The 20,055-nt window shown below is 43.8% G+C and overlaps 1 protein-coding gene across 1 annotated transcript in view; it reads left to right on the top strand.

The window, feature by feature from the left end:
• ARHGAP42 (Rho GTPase activating protein 42) overlaps window positions 1-20,055 on the top strand; it is a 169,491-nt gene that overhangs the window by 72,078 nt on the left and 77,358 nt on the right. The window contains exon 4 of the mRNA XM_053385674.1: window positions 14,663-14,734. Coding sequence (XP_053241649.1) covers window positions 14,663-14,734 — 72 coding nt within the window. The remainder of the gene's footprint in view (window positions 1-14,662; window positions 14,735-20,055) is intronic.

A 20,055-nucleotide genomic window follows, 5' to 3' on the forward strand; every position in this document is an offset into this window, starting at 1 on the left:
GTGCCCAGGAGTTTTTGTCTAGAACACTGCAGAGTAGGAGAAGAGAGAACCATGTATCTTTTTATATTTGTGAAACCGAGAGCTACACAAAACACTGTTGTTCTTACTTACAGAAGATTAATAGAGCTGGAGCTGCCACACTTCACTTTTCTTCACTATCTGTAGAGTTTCGTTTTCCTTCTTTTTAGAGCAACACGTTTTCTGGTGCTGCTGTGTCCCTGCCTATCTGATGATCCTGTTCCCCTGCTTGGTCTGGTGATCCTCTGTATAGATTTCAAGGCTCTTCTTGAAGATGCACAAAGTAATTTATCTTGGAGAGCAGCTTATAAATAGTTCTTCCTTTTTTCTCCCATCAGCCTTCCATTTATCTGAAGCTCAAGGAAGATGAAAAGCATTACGATGGGGGTGGGGAAGGCCAAAATAAGCCCTTGGGGACATATCTACATATATATAGATAGATAGAATCAAGATTGTTTAATAGTCATTCTCTTTCTCTAGAGAACTCTTAAATGTTGGTGGGGAGGGAAGACTTCTTAGCATCCTCTCCAAACTACTGTTGCCATGATTCCGCAGAAAGGTGGTTTATAAACATTTTAAATTAAAAACAAACGGACACCGATTTGGGAAGCAGCTAGCAGGGCAGCAGAGCAGAGGCAGGCAGGAAAATGAACTCCCGTTTCTTTGCCATGGCCAAGCCTGTTGTCCAGAGGTTTTCTTCTCTTCTCTCCATCTCCACCTCACCCTGACTTATGGCAAAAGTCAGTAGTTCATGCATTTTGTGGCAAGCCCGTATTCCTCCTTTCATTTACTGTATTTTTCCGTGTATAAGACAATGCTTTTTGCTTTAAAAAAATAGGCAAAAATTGGGTGTCGTCTTATACACGGATAGTGAATGCAGAGAGGGCACATGCGATTAATGGCAGCAGCAAGCAGGAGATTGGCAGCAGCGATTGGATGCATGATTGGTGGCTGCAGCAAGGCCTCCTGGTGATTGGCTATGGCTGCGGCAATTGGGCAGGCGGCTGTGGCAAGGCGGGCAGGCAATGGGCGGCTGCGGCAAGTGGGCGGGTAGGCTGTTGGTGGCAACGAGCGGGCAGACAATTTGCGGCTGCAGCGAGATGTGCGATCGGCAAGTGATGAGCAGTGGCAGGCAGGCGGGTGAGCGATTGGCGGAAGTGACCTCCTGTACCCCCCCCAAAGCTAAACAACTTAATTTCTTAATTTTGGGTTAAAAAAATAGGGGGCGTCTTTTACATGGGGCGTCTTACACATGGAAAAATACGGTACTTGAATTGCATTTCTAAACTCACCTGTCAAGGTGGCAAAGGATGGAAAACAACCTCAGAATTAGTTACGTAGAACAAATGAGGCGGGAGCAAATGTGATCTTAAAAGCAGCAGGACTCAGTCCATCCTTAATCAAAGCTCTGATGTGCTTGGTGGAAGAAAACTGGAGTAGAAGCTGATACAAAGCTCTCTAGGAAGTGCATTCCATTATATGGCCATCATAACTGCTTAGATCTTGACCATCTAAAGCCTTGGTGAGTTTGCTATTAAGGTTGTTTCTAGATGGGTATTATCCTAGTTCCTCAGGTTGATGTCCCAGAGAGGAGAAAGCACACTGTACACATTTGCAAAGATAGTGTCCTGAGGCCCTGAGCGGTTTCCGAACAATACCAAAAAAATACAGGTTGTGCAAAAAAGTGCAAATTAAAATCGAGCATGGTTTCAATTCAAAACCAGGTGCCATAGATGGGATTGGACGCTAGGTGTGCCCTATCTCCTGCTCTGCCCAGTACGTAGTGAGCGTTAGAACAGACCTCCTCAATCTCAGCCCTCCAGATGTTTTTGGCCTACAACTCCCATGATCCCTAGCTAGCAGGACCAGTGGTCAGGGATGATGGGAATTGTAGTCTCAAAACATCTGGAGGGCCGAGGTTGAGGACGCCTGCAATTAGAACATTAAAACAGCAGATCTGCCCTCAATAAAAAGACACTTGTGCAGCTAAATCTGTGTAGTGTTTGCTGGATGGGAACAAGCAGTGCTTTTTTTCTGGGGAGATGCAGGGGTACGCATACCCCTAATCGTTTTGTGAATCTTAACGGGAGAAGAAACTAAATTCTTCTCTAGCACGGTGAATCGTCAGTTCCACTGAATAGCACAGTGAATTGTCAGTTCCATTGCTATCCCCAAAATGGTTTTTCTTGAGTCAAAATGAAAGTACTCCTAAACATTTTTATGTTTAAAAAGCACTGGGAGCAAGTGTGTGGAGATGGTAGCATCGAAGACAACGTGCTAAGTTTAAAATGCTTTCATATAAGGGCTTAATGTTGTGTAAAGGTAAAGGTAAAGAGACCCCTGACCATTAGGTCCAGTTGCGGACGACTCTGGGGTTGCGGCGCTCATCTCGCTTTACTGGCCGAGGGAGCCGGTGTACAGCTTCTGGGTCACATGGCCAGCATGACTAAGCCGCTTCTGGCGAACCAGAGCAGCGCATGGAAACGCCATTTACCTTCCCGCTGGAGCGGTACCTATTTATCTCCTTGCACATTGTCGTGCTTTCGAACTGCTAGGTTGGCAGGAGCAGGGACCGAGCAACGGGAGCTCACCCCGTCACGGGGATTCGAACCACTGACCTTCTGATCGGCAAGCCCTAGGCTCTATCCATTGAGTTGTTGGCAGTAAGGTGCCACCTTAAAAAAAAATAAAAATGGATTTTTCCTGGAAAGAGCAAGTCTATATTAAATGGGTAAGGGTATGGTGGGTGGGTGGAGAATACAGCCTGGCTTTTTGATGCCATTGCAGGGGGTTGGAACGAGATGGCCCTTAGGGTCCCTTCCAACTCTACAATTCTATGAGGACACTACAAAAAAAGAAAGAAAGAAACCCTGCATGCATTAAGAATATCTATCTCATCACAGTAAACGCCTGTTTGGAAGCATCCACAATGGACCCCAGCTAAATAGGAAAGCACATCCTTGCAGACGTACCCAGTCCTACCAGGAGATGTCAGGAATTGGCCCAGGGACCTTCGGCATGGAAAGAAGATGGTCTCCTGCAGAACAATGGACCTTCCCTACATGAAAGTGATGACTGATTTCATGCAGCTCTGGATAATATAGCCAAGTAGTGACATGTATGTTGAGCAGTGAACTGACCCTCATCCCCTTTATAATTGGGTTGGGTGGAATTTAGAGAACATCTGTGTTGCCACGTTCTATTTGCTTGCATGCTGCCTTTGTTTCTATTTATTGCGTTTCATGATTAGCAGCAGGCTAAAGAGATCTGATAGCCAATTTCATGTGTTCTTAATCCAAGAGATTGAAATCCAGATCAGAGCTGCTGTTGACTCGATGGGAACAAGAATAGGCTTTGTTTGAGGCACCCTTTGGGGAGCTGTTGGGTTTCTTCCTTCTCTTCTCCTGCTTGTGCAGGAATTGACTGGCTTATCCTGGGGTCATGGTAGAAAGTGAACCAGGTATGCTAGCGTCATACGATACACTTAAGTGTTTGGCTGCTCTTTCTCCGAGAGCAAATTGCTCCAAAACCGTTCCCGTCTAAGAAGCTTTTATTTTTAACCACTGTTTTAACAGTGACATGAAACATTCCATTCCAAGCTGAACTGCGAGTTCCGTTTCAGGATGAAGATTATTGGAGCCAGAAATGCACAGATCATGGGAACTTGGTGGGTTGGTCACACGTAGTGGTGTTGTGCTTTGGTTTCAAGACTCAGGAGGTTTCTGCATCCAATTCAGAGCAAATGAACAACCAGGAGGAGCTTTCTAGCAAAACAAGCTTCCCTCTCCCTTCCCTTTGTGTACGTCAAGAGAGTATGTGGTTTTCACAGGCATGTAGATGGGCCAAATCCACAAGAGGACCAGAGGTTGGCAATATGAAAACAGGGCCTTCTCTGCAGTGGCTCCCCGTCTGTGGAATGCTTTCCCCAGAGAAGTTCGGTTGGCACCTTCATTATACACCTTTAGGCACCAGGCAAAAACGTTCCTCTTCAAGCAGGCCTTGGGCTGATTGACATCTTACGCCCCTTTTAAGCGTGTTTGTAGGAGGGGGAGTTATTAGTTTGTGTCCCCCTCTTCGTTTTTTATCATGTATTTTGTGTTTTTATATACTATATTTTTATGTTGTGAACAGCCCTGAGATCTCTGGATGAAGTGCGTTATACAAAGGTTGCTGCGGCCACAACGCAGAGTACTAACCACTATACGAATTTGAACACCTCAAATACTCCCTTGTGAGGTCTAACGTATTCTTGAGGTTGTGGAAGGCCCCAGATTTAAATTAACACAGATTGTGTAGTGTTGCTGTGCCCTTCCATCATTTGTTTTCTGTTTTTCCTCTGTCGGCATTACCTTGATTTTCAGCCCTATCACTCAAGAAGCTTTTGATGTAGATCTCTTGTATTTTTTGCCAACTCCCGTGTAGGTTTAAAAAAGCCCTCTCTGTCTCCTTTGTTTCTGACCACTGAGATGCTATGATTTAATCCAACCCATTACAAAGAGAGCACAACAGAACGCAACCAGCCGGGAAACTTTGATCTGCAGTCTGAAATGTGTGCTTTCGTTTTGCTGCATGGAACCCCTCACAACCCTCTGCCGGCAAAGATATTGCAAATCGGGTCTTCCCTTAAAGAGGGCACGTATGGCGGTGAGACCTGGAAAACCGACACCCTGTGTTGTGGGTGGGTACATTTGGGCATCCACAACACCCGATTGGTAGGTTCCTCAAAGCTGGGTGCAATCTGGCCAATGGGACGCAGTCCAAACGGTTCGAGGGACCTATTTATGCCCATGCACGTGACCCAGATCTTCCTCTTTCAGCACGTGCATTCAGAACACCCGCCCACCTCTCCCTACTTTTAGGGCTTTGCGATTGACCTTGCTATGCCATCATCTGCCGTCTGTCGTTGGCACAGGGGCACGGCAGGAATTTTCCCCACTTGGCTGATTGGCTGTTGCCATTTTGGTCTCGCCTGCCGCGTAGCAAATCGTCACAACTTGTAAGGTTGCGGATCGGCACTGGTTCAGGTGATAGGGATGGGAGAACGCTCTCGCCATCCCTAGGTGCAGGGTATTCCGTTAAAGGAATCCAGGGACTTGATGGTTTGGTCAACCCCTGAGAGGGGGTTATGCCCATGCCTGAGTCCAGGGGGACATTTGGGGGGCAGAGTTAGCCCGTTCCTGGCTTTCCGCTTATCCAGGTGTTCACCCTTAGCTGACCTATGCTGGAACTCTGGGTCAGCACTACCTGCATGGCAGGGAGCTAGTCAAACCAGAGCCTATTCAACCAGTCACTTTCTGTAATCAATCGTTGTGGCCTAAATTCTGCCAAAACCCCAAACCAAAATTTGAGTCATGTGTGAATTTATTTGGGGGGGAGGGTTTTGGGTCTGAACACGCAAATAGTATTGATTGTAGAGCGTAATGCCCTTCAGGGTTTTACTATTTCCACTTCACTTAATAAAACCTTTTGCTGAGGTGGCAGAACGCAACACAACTTGCATAGCTTTCAAAACTGCCATGAAATTATTATTTTTTAAAAAGGTGCACTACATAGCTTGGTGCGCTCTCTCTCTCTCTCTCTCTCTCTCTCTCTCTCTCTCTCTCTCTCTCTTGAAACACATCCTCTGTGGGAACGGGATAGATAATATTACCAGGCTGGGTTCATCCAAAGTGCAAACTGATTGTAGCATGGGATTTCAAACGGCAAAGCCACTTGCCTTTTCTCATTTATGAAAGCAATCCGTTTCTTGTCCTTTCCCTCGAAGCTGTCTTCTGAAACGATGAGCGCGTCACACCCTGTTGGGAACAAGGCACTTATTTTCCCCCAAAATGTAAGAAGTTGGTGATGCTCAGCACTCATGTTGTGCTTTCAAGTGCTCATGTAATTTAGCTACAACTCCCATGATCCCTAGCTAGCGGGACCATTGGTCAGGGATGGTGGGAATTGTAGTCTCAAAACATCTGGAGGGCCAAGTTTGAGGAAGCCTGGCTTATGCAATAATGGCTACTAGTCTGCATACTACCTACAGGATCAGAGACAGCATGTTTCTGAATACATAGGGCAGGTATGGCCAAACTTTGCCCTCCAGATGTTTTGGGACTACAACTCCCATCATCCCTAGCTAACAGGACCAGTGGTCAGGGATGATGGGAATTGCAGTCCCAAAACATCTGGAGGGCCGAGTTTGGCCATGCCTGAATAGGGGGAAATAGTGGGAGAGGACTATTGCTTTTGGGTTTATTTATTTTTCTTTATTACTGAAATGAGGCTGCATTTTAATGTTTTAATGTTGTATTTTAATCTTGCTTTTTAAGCTGTATTTCAATCAGTTGTTTTTATATTTGGTGTTAGCCGCCCTGAGCCTGGTCTTGGCTGGGGAGGGCGGGGTATAAATAATAATAATAATAATAATAATAATAATAATAATAATAATAATAATAAATCATAAAATTTATACACTGCTTGATTGTGACAACTGCAACAATTCCCCAAAGCAGTTTACCACAGACAACTTTCTGTTGCTGAACTAAATAGGTCGTGTAGACTGGTCCAACAGGGATGCCTTTGATGTTCTTAGATCCTGGAAGGTATGTCAGAGCTGAAGTTCAACCAACCCAGACTTCCTTTTCCATGTGCCCTCTTTGAGGGAGGTGTGGCGGGCGGCAACCAGAGAACAGGCCTTTTTAGTGGTGGCTCCCCACTTATGGAACACTCTCCTAAGGGAGGCCTTCCTGGTACTATCATTGCCTACTTTTAGTGCCAGGCAAAACCGTTTCTTTTCAACCAGGATTTTGGCCTTTAACTTGGAGAGTTTTAGATATTGCAGCCTCCTTTTAGTGCGTAGGATGTGTTAGACCATATTTTATATACATAAATGGTTTTTAGCTTTTATTTTGCTTTGTTTTATGCTGGCTTTAATTAAAGGAAGTCACTTTGAGTTTACCTTTTGTAAAAAAAAGCAACTAATAAGTGCGACAATAGTAACAGCTCACCTAAGGTCGCCCAGCAAATCCATACAAAGGTGAGAATCCAATTGAGGATTTCTGATTTGTAAGTAAGAAACTGCAGGTATCCTGCTAAATGGATCCACTATCACAAGGATTTCTGCTTGTGCAGTGGAAATTTGCCTCCCCGCTGCAAACCTCTGTGCTCATTCCTGATTTGCTCTGAAAGGTTGAAATCTTGCTGCTTTTGAAAGAGGGACATTTGGGGGGGGGGTGTCACCTGTCCGTCTACTTAAATTGTATGAAAAAGATAATGAGGTGTTAGAATGAGCCCATCACTTGACTATAAATGTCTTTTTCTCTTAATGCAAGGATGACTCTGAGTTTGAGGGTTCCTTTCAAGTCTCTAGGAAGCACAGACTTACCCCCCCCCCCCAGTCATGAGAGATTTGGCACCACAATGCCAGTGGCATCTTCTAGTAGTAGGAGTTTGATAGTTATATACATATTCTGACAGAGCCAGGCCACCACATGCAAAATTTTAAAGTGCTATAATGTTAGTGTGGGACTCCTGTATTCCCTTTAAAAAGTGTGTGTGTGTGTGTGTGTGTGTGTGTGTGTGTGTGTGTGTACACCAATTTTCTTCTTCCCCTGCTATGAGTGAAGCTGTGGGCAAAATTTAGGGTTGCTAGGGGCCAGGTAAAAAATCATTTAGGAGCCAAATGCAGTCTTTAAGCAACTGCTTGGCCACCCATTTCTATTACAGTGGTACCTCGGGTTAAGTACCTAATTCATTCTGGAGGTCCGTTCTTAACTTGAAACTGTTCTTAACCTGAAGCACCACTTTAGCTAAAGGGCCTCCTGCTGCCACTGCGCCTCCAGAGCACGATTTATGTTTTTGTCCTGAAGCAAAGTTCTTAACCTGAGGTAATATTTCTGGGTTAGCGGAGTCTGTAACCTGAAGCGTATGTAACCTGAAGCGCATGTACATTTTAAAATAATTGTGCCCCTTTTCTCAGGATGTTTTTATGGCGTGCATAATAATAATAATAATAATAATAATAATAATAATAATAATAATAATAATAATTTATTATTTGTACCCCGCCCATCTGGCTGGGTTTCCCCAGCCACTCTGAGCGGCTTCCAACAAAGATGAAAGATACACTAAAATGTCACATATTAAAAACTTCCCTGAACAGGGCTGCCTTCAGATGTCTTCTGAATGTCAGGTAGATGTTTATCGCTTTGACATCTGATGGGAGGGCGTTCTGTGTTCTGACTCTCCTGAATCGAGGACTGCACAGTAGTCTCTTAAGTTTTAAGGGCTCCCAGGCATGGTACCATTACAAACAGCTACGCTGATTTTGGCTGGGTGCCTGGACATGTTCATTCATGAAAACGATATTTTAAAATACAACTTTCAATTACTTTCTTCCAACACAACAGTTACGCTTGGATTCTTTCTCTTCTTTCTCCTTAACCCCCCAAACAGCTTTTTTTGTGGGTCAGTGCTGCTCAATGTAGAGGGGCCATGAATACAAAATCATTTCTCTATTAGCCTGTCTCCAAGCAAAGCTTTGTCCTGATCTTAATGCTGTGGAAATATAGTGTTACGGTCAGAGATAAGTCTGTCCCTCCTCCTGGCTTGAAATTTGAATCATCGGGTGTCTTCTACAGAGTCTGGACCAGTTATGGATCACACCCTTGATTTAGCATTGCATGCAACCATTGGCTTTTTTTAATCTGAGCCTAGAAATTGGGGGTGGCGTTGCCGTTGCATCTGTAATATCTCATTAAAGCATTTACCATATTTTTCACTCCATAAGGCGCACCGGACCATAGGGTGCACCTAGTTTTTAGGGGGGGAAATCAAGAAAAATAATCTTATTTCCCCCCCAGCCCCAAAGAGCCTGTCCGCTTCTCCCAGAGCTTCTGGGGCTGTCAGGGGAAGCCCGGGTCCCCCAGCCCCAAAGAGCAAAGAAGCCAAGACAGTGAGTGGGATCCATCCCGCTGGATGGATAAGCCAAGACAGCGAACGGGATGGTTCCCACTCACTGTCTTGGCTTCGTTTTTAGCCGTAGGGTTGGGGCGGGGGAAGCCCAAGCTTCCCCCAACCCCAGCCCCCAAAGCAGGTCGGGGAGCAGCGGCACGGTTGCGCACAGCCTTGCCGCCGCTCCCGGAGCTTGCGGGGCTGGCGGGGGAAGCCCAGGTTCCCCCCCCCCCAGCCCCAGGGACTACACATTCGCTCCATAAGACGCACAGACATTTCCCCTTAGTTTTTAAGAGGAAAAAAGTGTGTCTTATGGAGCGAAAAATACGGTATATTCTATGTGTTAGGTAAAAGAGCTCTCAGAGCAATTTACAAAAATCAGTTGCCTTACCAGGACCAAGATAGGTGTAGCTATGGCCATGGTACCTAAAGGCAGGGTGAAGCGGACCACAGTCTCCAATCTGTTCTAACATAGGATCATATATTGTGGGCATCCATCTGTCTCCAGAGACAATGGAGTGCCCTTCCAGGGGTGAAATCAGATGGTTGCATTAGCAGCACCAAAGGGACCTCCCTGGGGCGCAAGCATAGGCAGTGTGTTTGGAGGTTCTGGGCTGCCCAGATAACAAGACCCATTGCTTGGCCTCGCTCGACATTGCTCGACCTGATGTGGTCCAAAGGAAAATGGAGCAATACGTTTGGCACCAGCCTGGCTGCAGGAATTGCTAGAAGGAGGCGTACAAGGCACCATCCAACCTTCTTAAGGACTGTGGATTTCTGTAGGGTTTGCTCCTTAGCCTTTTCTTCTCTCAAAGATATCCTGTAAGGCAGCGGAGACTTGGGATCAAAGGTAGGCAACCTACCCCAGAAGAAGCATGACATGTCCCGTACAAGAGGCACTCCTCTTCCCTAATTGTATCTGTTGTTGTTGTTGTTGTCATTTAGTCGTGTCCGACTCTTCATGACCCCATGGACCAGAGCACTCCTGTCTTCCACTGCCTCCCGCAGTTTGGTCAAACTCATGTTGCTAGCTTCGAGAACACTATCCAACCATCTCGTCCTCTGTCATCCCCTTCTCCTTGTGCCCTCCATCTTTCCCGACATCAGGGTCTTTTCCAGGGAGTCTTCTCTTCTCATGAGGTAGCCAAAGTATTGGAGCCTCAGGATCTGTCCTTCCAGTGAGCACTCAGGGCTGATTTCCTTAAGAATAGATAAGTTTGATCTTCTTGCAGTCCATGGGACTCTCAAGAGTCTCCTCCAGCACCATAATTCAAAAGCATCAATTCTTTGGCGATCAGCCTTCTTTATGGTCCAGCTCTCACTTCCATATATCACTACTGGGGAAACCATAGCTTTAACTATATGGACCTTTGTTGGCAAGGTGATGTCTCTGCTTTTTAAGATGCTGTCTAGGTTTGTCATTGCTTTTCTCCCAAGAAGCAGGCATCTTTTAATTTTGTGGCTGCTGTCACCATCTGCAGTGATCATGGAACCCAAGAAAGTAAAATCTCTCGCTGCCTCCATTTCTTCCCCCTCTATTTATCTAGTCAGCCATTATATCCTGAAACACTTCCCTATGATGCTATTCTGCTTCTACTGACTTGCTGAAAAAGAAAACCCAACCCATGTTTGTATTTTGTTTACGTCAGGCTGTTAACATTTCTAAAAAAAATAAAAATAAAGATGCAATTACATGTGTTTGTTCACCTTGCACGTCGACCTCACAAGGAGAAACAATTGTGACCACAGTTCCCCGTTTCTATGAATTCCTGACGTACGCACTGCATGAAGATTTGGCTTGTACCGCTTGTGGAAAGGCTGGAATCGGGGAGCGGGGTGGGGAATCAGTGACCAACAACATAAGGTACTTATTACAGGCTTTTCTTAGTAATTTTTGAGAGCCAGCATTTGGGGCCCTGGAAATGCTTGTGTGTTTTTCCTTGTTAAGATGACCTCATAAACCAAAACCTCCTCTTGTGGCATTAGCATTTTGGGATCTCTTGTGTTTGTTGAGTTCCAGATCTTGATGGAGGTACCAGAACGTGCCAACTTATTTTTCTACGGTATCAAATTTAATAATCTCTGTCATTTTAAATCTGTGTTCTATGGGAAACACAGCATTCATTTCTGTATTCATTCATTTCTGTGGTGTAGTAGAGAGCTTTTATTGCAGCTTTTGAGTAATCCACACACACCCTTTGGTATGGAAGAGGAATGGAAGGCATACTAAACCCAAGTCAACCATGCCTGAAACCCCATGAACCTCCTTGGCAGTGGTACCTCGGTTGTCAATTCGACTTCTGAAACGTTTGACAACCAAGGTGCAAAGAGTGGTCAGCAATTTCAATTGAGAAAATTGAGAAAAACACAGCGGAAATGATTCAACTTCCAAAAAGCATTTACTTCCAGGTTTTCGGTGTTCAAAAACCAAAACATTGGCTTCTGAGATGCTCGAAAACCAAGGTACCACCGTACATCAGACAAATTCTTCGGGTGACCTTACCTTTGGGCAAGTAGCAATTGGAGAAAGGGCCTTTCCCATGGCACTACCCAAATTATTGAACTCTATCTAACTTGGCCATATTTCTTTTTGTTGGTATAGTTTTATTTTTGTTTGTGTGCTTGGCATGATTTTAGGCACCTGCCAAAGTTAGTCCTATTCTTCTGCCCAATCTTTAATGGCATTCCACGATATCGAGCACATTTTGATTTTGCTGCTTTATCTTGGGCCTTTAAATCTAGTGGAGCACCGATTTCTCTGCTGTCTTCATTAGGTGTTGTAATTTTGTGGTAAAAAGTCGGCTGTGCCACAATGTCTATGTGTAAATTATCAGTAAGGATACAATTGATCTCCCCAGAAGTTGCTGTTTCCAAAGTACCGGTACATGGTTTGAATAAACCAACAAGTTTCTAAATATCGATCCTGGATTTGCGTATGTTTGGGTAGCGGGACGAAGCAACAGAGAACAGCGAGAGAGAGAATTGTTTCACAATTAGTTATTAGGGTGTTTTTATAGTCTGGTCTTCTGAGTAAGAATCTGGCAGATGGTGAAACAACAGACCAGTCAGCACTTTGAGGAGGGACTGACGTGTTCCCATTTCAGAATCCAAACTTACTCGCTTAGAAAATCCTGCTTTGGGAAAATTACATATCTACTTGTGCAGAGAAATGCCCTGAATATGCAATGTTAACTTTCTGGTAAGCTGGAAATCCCTGTGGCTGTAGAAGGGAGGTTTTTGCACATTACTGATGAGGAGGAATAGCGTGGCTGAAAATAGTTCCCAAGAACCACTGCTGGAGCTCTTCAAGGAATTATAGTAGGATTAGACGCAAGCTGCCTATCTGGTGCTTGATTATAGGTTCACCTTTTGCACGTATTTTTGGAAAAGGATGCACAAATAAGCTCACATTTAAATTGTACATGTGTTTGCATGTACATAAAATACATGCTTTCCAATGCATTCCCCCACAAACTATGCATTTTGTACTTTATCCCTTATGTGAAATTTATAGTTTTGTATGCTTTTTGCGTGCCATGAATTGCAATCCGTAGAAGGGCGTAATCGGAGAGTTGTCTTCCAGTCCGCAAGCAAGTTTGGAAGCATCACATTGGGTTCGCCCAGTGCAAAAACGAGAACAGATTCCTCCCCATCCCTAATTTGTAGTATATCTTTTCAGGGTTTGCTTTTGCTATATAATACTGAGTGTTACAAGTAAGTTGTAAAGCATGGCCGTGAAACAGATTGCAGAGAGGTCTCATTGACGGTGTTTGTGTGTGTCATTCTTGTTCCATATGGACAAGGTACTCTGATGGTAATTGATTTTAAGAGTAATGACTGACATGTTAGCCTCTTTTCCCCCAGTTCAACCGACAGCTTTAAGCACCAGCTATCAAAATATCTCCAACAGTTCATTTGGTATGTTAAGTAGAAGGCGATTATAACAGATAAAAATTACCCACCAAATTCAAATTATTTGTGGGTGAGGCGGGGAGAATAGCTGTATTAAACTTTGCTCCAGACAGTCGTCTTGCCCTTGTATCCCACAATTAGCACTGAAATACATCACTGCTCAAACACTAAAACTTAATTACTCTAAAACTACTGCAGTTCTGGGAGTCTTAAGTATAATGATGCTTCTTCTCTTTAAATATTTATATGCTTTAAACCAAACAGCTACAACTACAACTACAACGAACCCAGCTTCAATCTCACAAATGGGGAATTTTGGGGACAGATGGAATGACTATTTAGATTTCCTATCTAGAGAGATTGCTAGTAATAAATGTAGTGGGAACAATCATAGCAGTTGGCCAGAAATCATATTTTTTTATAAAACAAGTTCTTAGTGAATATGCAGTGCAATATATTTTAAACAGGCATCTGGGTATACTTTATGCGCATATATATATATATATATATATATATATATATATTCTGCACCAAGCTAAACCAAAATCAATATCAGGAAAAGCTTGATTTTGCAACTTGTGTTAATTATATGTGTGTTGGTGAGATTCTACTAGTGTTAAACATGGGAAGGAGTAAAGGACAATCTTTTCCCCAAATTCTTCATTTGTGGCTTGCTTCAGAGTTTAAACCAAGGTTAGGGCCTTTTCAGCGTGGATGCTGTATGAAAATACATTTTTTCCACAACCTACTCTTCTATCTTTGAGGCCCCAAGTAAAAACTTTTATCTTCTTGTGCTTCCATCTAAGTCATACTTAGAGAAGAGCCAATGAAATAAATAGACACAACTACCATATTTGCTCGAATGTAATGCACACCTTTTTTGGCCAAATTTCGTCAAGAAAATTAGGGTGCTCATAGATTTGATGATGTATTAGATTTGTGTAAATATGGTAACTTAAGTCCGTCGATTTCCAGTAGATTTGTCATGCTGATTTAGTCAGATATACTTTCAGCTGTGAGTGTTTGTTACCATATATATATATATATATATATATATATATATATATATATGCCAAAAGGATAAGAGATGGTTGCTTATCCACATATTAGCAAAGCCTATTTTGGTGCCATGAGGGCTAGTATCTTGGTTTATGCGTCATAAAGCAAAGGTTCTAGTCCTTTAACATTTAAAGGTGAGAACAAAGAAAGCAGAGGTTCCCGGGATACTTAATGTTTATTTATTCAGAAATCAATCCAACTGAATCCATTGAGTCTTAGGACTCAGCTACATTGGCAAAGAAAAAGCGCTTTATATGCATTGTTTATGCATTCTGACACTGTGACACCAGATGGCGCTGTGGAGTTCCGTTTTTGCTAGCCCGATTTGTCATACAAAGTTTGCAACGCGTTTAACTGAAATGCTTCTTTGATGTGTCTAAATCCAGCCTTACGCTCTACTAAGCCTGTGGAAGGTTACAGACTTAATCATAATTTAGCCGGTGTATTCATATACAGGTTGCTCTTCGGAAATAGCTGACTCAGTAGTCAGTGGAATAGTTCAGTCAGTAGAGTGTAAGATTCTTAATCTCAGGGTTCTGGGTTCGAACCCCACACTGGACAATAGATTTCTGCATTGTTGTGGGTTGGACTAGATGATCCTCAAGGTCCTTTCCAATTCTATGAATTATTTCAGGAATTTTGCCACTTCTCGTCTGAGAAGTTGGTGAATCGGAATTATAGTTGGCTAAAAATGTCGTAAACCAAACTGATGCATATTTTTTCACATGTATTTCAGATCCAGAATGCTAATGATGTTTTAATAGCCCCACTGGAGAAATTTCGCAAGGAACAAATAGGTGCAGCAAAAGTAAGTTCTTTCTGAATATTGTTATTCACGGTCACTGCTTCATTTTGTGGTTTCTGTCCCTGGTACTAGACTTAATGTGATTTTTTTGTTGTAAACATCACTTGTAAGCTGCTTTCAGAGCCTCTCGGGACTATAAAACAGGATATAAGTATTCCAAAACAAATTAATCAGCCCCACAGCTAAACTGTACTGCATGATGAAGCCATGAATACTCATCACTGGGAACGCAGTTTATGGTGGACTTGGTGCTGCTCATATATACAAGTTTTTCCCCAGCGTCCACACAAGGACACCCTCATCAAAAAATAAATAAATTATGATGTTATGTTCCCACTTGGTGTTTCAGGGGGAAATCAGCAAAGTAAAGGAATCAGCAACAGTCTTTAATTAATGCCCATTGTTGTGAGATATCTTGATGTAAGATACCTCCTCTAGATATGAACTATGATTTTTCATCTGCAGGCAGCCACTTCTAACCAGGCAAAGGGCCTTCTCGGTAGTGGCGCCTGCCCTGTGAAACGCCCTCCCATCAGATGTCAAGGAAATAAGCAACTGTCCTACTTTTAACAGACAGGCAGCCCTGTTTAGGGAAGTTTTTAATGTTTAATGCTGTATTATGTTCTTAATTTGGGACGCGGGTGGCGCTGTGGGTTAAACCACAGAGCCTAGGACTTGCCGATCAGATTCTGGTTCACCAGAAGATTCGCCAGGACATGAAGCCATGTTTTAAAGCGGACTGTGACTTCCTGAACGTGTATCTCTGCTTATGTAGAGCGAAGTGGCTGCATGTGGACGTACACTGCTTGGTTTATTAAGTCATGATATGATAGCCTGGACCCAACTACTATGAATATTATAAATCTCTGCAGTACGTCTCTGAATGTGAACAAGCATTGGAAGCCGCCTGTTATTGTGTATTAGATTGCGCCGGAGTTTTCCACACTTGAGCTTCCAGCTATTTTTGGACTACAACTCCCATCATCGCTAGCTAGCAGGACCAGTGGTCAGGGATGATGGGAACTGTAGTCCAAAAGCAGCTGGAGAGCCAAGTTTGGGGAACCCTGGATTATTCCAGTGTGTTCAAAGGGGGGGGATGTCTGCATCTGCCCCTCCCTGAGTTATGGGCCAGGTTATATACATCTCTCCACACCACAGATATGCCCTTTTTGCTGTAAAATAAAAGTGACATGTTCATTGGAGGTGAGAGGTTTGCAAAGTAGCTGTGAATGAATCCGGCATTTTGACAGAAGCATAGGCCGGCATTAAATTATTGTTTAGAATGCTGTTCGAGTGATGCTGAAGTTCGTGGGAAGTCAGCAGTGTCTGGGTGAACGGTTCTGATGTGGTTTCCAAAACGGAGGAGGAAACCCTCCAAGTTACGAAACTTTTTCAGCAATATAAACAGCTTGCGTTCCCAGGATTTTCATAGCCCTGCGGCTCTCTCCAGCTTTCCATTCTTAGAATCCTCACCCCATAATATTTAATAGATACTCTATAGTTGCTCTGCTATTTTGGGAAGGATGTTTAAAAACATCAACTTAGAAATATTAATTTCAATAAACACACACAGGGACAGCTAAAGGATTTCAGGAAGAACTTCATTTGCAGAAAATAAGAATCTTTTACTGTGTTGGTTATGTAACTGTCCTGTGGAATGAAAATGTCATGGAGCAAGTTTAAATAGCTTCGGATTGTTACAAGCCAAATGATGGGGGACACCTGGCTTACTCGTAAGACGCATGAAAAGGATATTGAGGTCTTAGTGGACCAGAAGCTTAATATGAGTCAACTGTGTGTTGCAGCAACAAAAGAAGCTAATGCTATTCTAGGCTGCATCAGCAGAACTACAGTGTCCCTATTACCATACTATCCTGCCCTGATCAGACCACACCTGGAATATTGGGTCCAGTTCTGGGCGCCACAATTTAAGAAGGATATTGGCAAGCTGGAACGTGTGCAGAGGAGGGCAACCAAAATGATCAAGGGCCTGGAAACCAAGCCCTATGAGGGACAGGACAGTTGAGGGTGTTGGGTATGTGTTACATGGAAAAGAGGAGACTGAGAGGAGCTATGGTAGCCATCTTCAGATATTTCAAGGGCTGTTACATGAAAGATGGAGCAAGCTTGTTCTCTCCTGCTCTGGAGGGCAAGAGTCGCACCAATGGCTTCAACTTACAAGAGAGGAGATTCTGAGATCTTCCTGACAGTAGGAGCTGTTTTGACAGTGGAATGGTCTCCCTCAGGAAGTTGTGGACTTCCTTGGAGGTTTTTAAGCAGAGGTTGGATGGCCATCTGTCATGGATGCTTTAGCTGAGATTCCTGCATTGCAGGGGGCTAGACCCTTGGGGATCCCTTCCATGATTCTGTGTAGGATTGGTCTCTGCAAATATAATTCTCTCTCTCTCTCCTCTGCCTCCTACTCACACCCCAAGATTACACAAGCCCAGCTATACATTATATGGGTCGCTAGACAGTTTATTCCATTCTAGCTGTGAGGGGAAAGTGGGGGAGGGTGACCCCTATCATTTATTGCACAAATGACAGAAAAACGCAGAATGAGCTAAGTGGGAAAGGATTTCAGGCACGAAGTCGCTTTCCTTATTTGGTCAATGTGGTTTTGCTGGTCCCCAGCTGGTAATGTTGTTGAGATCACGGGTTGCTGTGCTGTCTTCATTTAGGCGAAAGCCTCCATCCTGTACAATAGTATTTAGCAATGTTTGCTGAAGTGCTCATCTCCCTCTTTATTGCCGCCAGTGTCAGATCAAAGAAGACGGAAGGGGCAAACCGAGATGCTTTTTTTAAGACACTGAAGAAGGCTCCTTCTCTTTCCTCTAGCATTTGCATCTGCCTCTCTGTTGGTCTTGGCAAAGCAAGAGACAGATCTGTTTGTTGTTCTGTTGATTTGGCTCCGCTTTGCATTGATGTGGCATTTCAGAGTGTTCTGAGCGCTCTGTGTACATTATCCTTGCTGCGATCTTTCCACCAGTCCCGTAAGATAAGTCCATCCCATTATCTGCAGTTTGCAGATTGGGGCAGGGAGGAGAACTGTAGTGCTCTCTTCCTTAAGCTGCATAGTGAATTCGCAGCAGGAGTGACGTTTCAGATAGGGACCCCTTGGTTTTATTTACGTGGAACCTTTATAAGCACGTTAAACGTTACAAACTTAAAGCAAAAAATGCATTCGAACGTGTAAGATTGCCATAAAATACCACCAGCCAAATACTGTCAGCGAATAGACTTGTCTCTCTGGGAAAGCTTGAAGAAACAAACGTTTTGAGAAGTATTCAATAGATGACAAAATGCCGTGTCCATCAGTTATGGGAAGTGTGTTCTGCAGGGAAGTGTTCTGCTGTGCTGAAAGACCCTAGTCGCACAACTGTGGAACAAATACCTGTTGCGTCACAAGAAAGACCCTCAGAGAGGACGGAGGAAATGTAAGGAACAAGGTGATTCCTCAGATATCTTGATTTGCAACTCAGCTTCTTTAACTGCGCTCCTAACCCCAGCTCTCCCCGAGTCTCTGACATAGTGTGGCCTGCAGCCCAATTAATACTGTGGAATAATTCAATACTAAGGTAAAATCTGCAGCCACATGAATATATCTTTATTTCTTGCCTACTTAAAGCTTCTGTCTTGGTTTAAACCCAGGGCTCAGCATGTAAATGATCAGACCGTTGTCCCAGTTCACTCAGTGAAACGCTGTACATTGACCGGCAACAATTCTCCAGGATTTGATGCACGGGGTCTTTCACAGTCATTCCTGGGGATGATGGGGATTGAACCTGAAAGCTTCTTCATGTGAATTACGCACTCTACCCTGATCTCTGCTAGGCCAAAAGCAGCATAGGGGGTTGGACTAGATGACCCCCGGGTTCCTTCCAGTTCTTTGAACAAATGTTGACTGATGGAAGTGAGGTGGCAAAGAAGAAGGCTTCTTTAACATCTTTCTGGGAAAATCAGAAATCAGGAGGATCAAAACTTCAATAGAGAATGGGACAAATATAGACTGTATTTAAAAGACCACTGTAAACATTTGAACTCTATGACATGGCTTTCAATAACTTTTGCAAAGTTACAAAGATTTTGGACACACTGGAGGATTATAATTTGGATTAACTATAATATGCAGTTGATTAAGATATCTAAAGGACCCACAGAGGGGAGGAGGGAAGTCCTAAGATTCGGAAGAATCTTGTTTGATCTTGAAATTCTAATGTGAAATTTATCTTGTAAAACTAATACAGTGTTACCTCAGGTTAAGAACTTAATTCATTCGGGAGGTCCGTTCGTTCTCATCCTGAAGCAAAGTTCTTAACCTGAGGTACTATTTCTGGATTAGCGGAGTCTGTAACCTGAAGCGTCTGTAACCCGAGGTACCACTGTAAAAATTATTTTTTAAAAAATGAATTTCACAAAAGAGATGTTAAAAACAACATCTTTTTAAAAAGATCTTTGTTTTGCCTATTGATCTGATATTGGGCAGAACAGCTGTCCAGCTTCGTTTTAGATTATTTGCAAACGCGTCTCAAAACCCCTGCATGTTTTTCTTCCCAGCACATTTCTGGGGTTGGGTGACGAAACCTATTAAACGTCCTTTGGTTGGTCTCAATTCTTTTCTTACATTGTCGGAGTCAAACTCCCATCAGCCCCAACTAGCACAGCCAATGGTCAGGGAAGATGGGAGCTTAGAGTCCTTGTGGAGGAGGAGGAGGAGGAGAAGAAGAAGAAGAAGAAGAAGAAGAAGAAGAAGAAGAAGAAGAAGAGGAGGAGGAGTTTGGATTTGATATCCCACTTTATCACTCCCCTTCAGGAGTCTCAAAGCGGCTAACATTCTCCTTTCCCTTCCTCCCCCACAACAAACACTCTGTGAGGTGAGTGGGGCTGAGAGACTTCAAAGAAGTGTGACTGGCCCAAGGTCACCCAGCAGCTGCATGTGGAGGAGCGGAGACACGAACCCGGTTCCCCAGATTATGAGACTACCGCTCTTAACCACTACACCACACTGGCTCTCTGTATCCTGGAACAGGGAATATACTCTTCCAGGGCTTCACAAATGTTCCTAGGCTGGGAGGTATAGCTTTTTCTGGGCTCCATTTCGCAGACAAGCCCAGTGATGGAGAGTTTCAGCTTAGAACAGCGGTTGTGCTGCCAGCTAAGCCTCCTGCTTTCCCCTGAGCTTAGTCTGGGAAACCAGCAACTAGCTTGAACTATGCACCCTGCCCTCATCTTGGCTTCCCAGTCCCTGACATCATTCTGGGGAATCATTTGGAGTTCCACAAAGGGTTTGAGAATTGCACATCTCCACTATGAGGTAGGAGGCG

Source organism: Podarcis raffonei, chromosome 4 (assembly GCF_027172205.1).
Source record: "Podarcis raffonei isolate rPodRaf1 chromosome 4, rPodRaf1.pri, whole genome shotgun sequence".
NCBI classification, from domain to species: domain Eukaryota; kingdom Metazoa; phylum Chordata; class Lepidosauria; order Squamata; family Lacertidae; genus Podarcis; species Podarcis raffonei.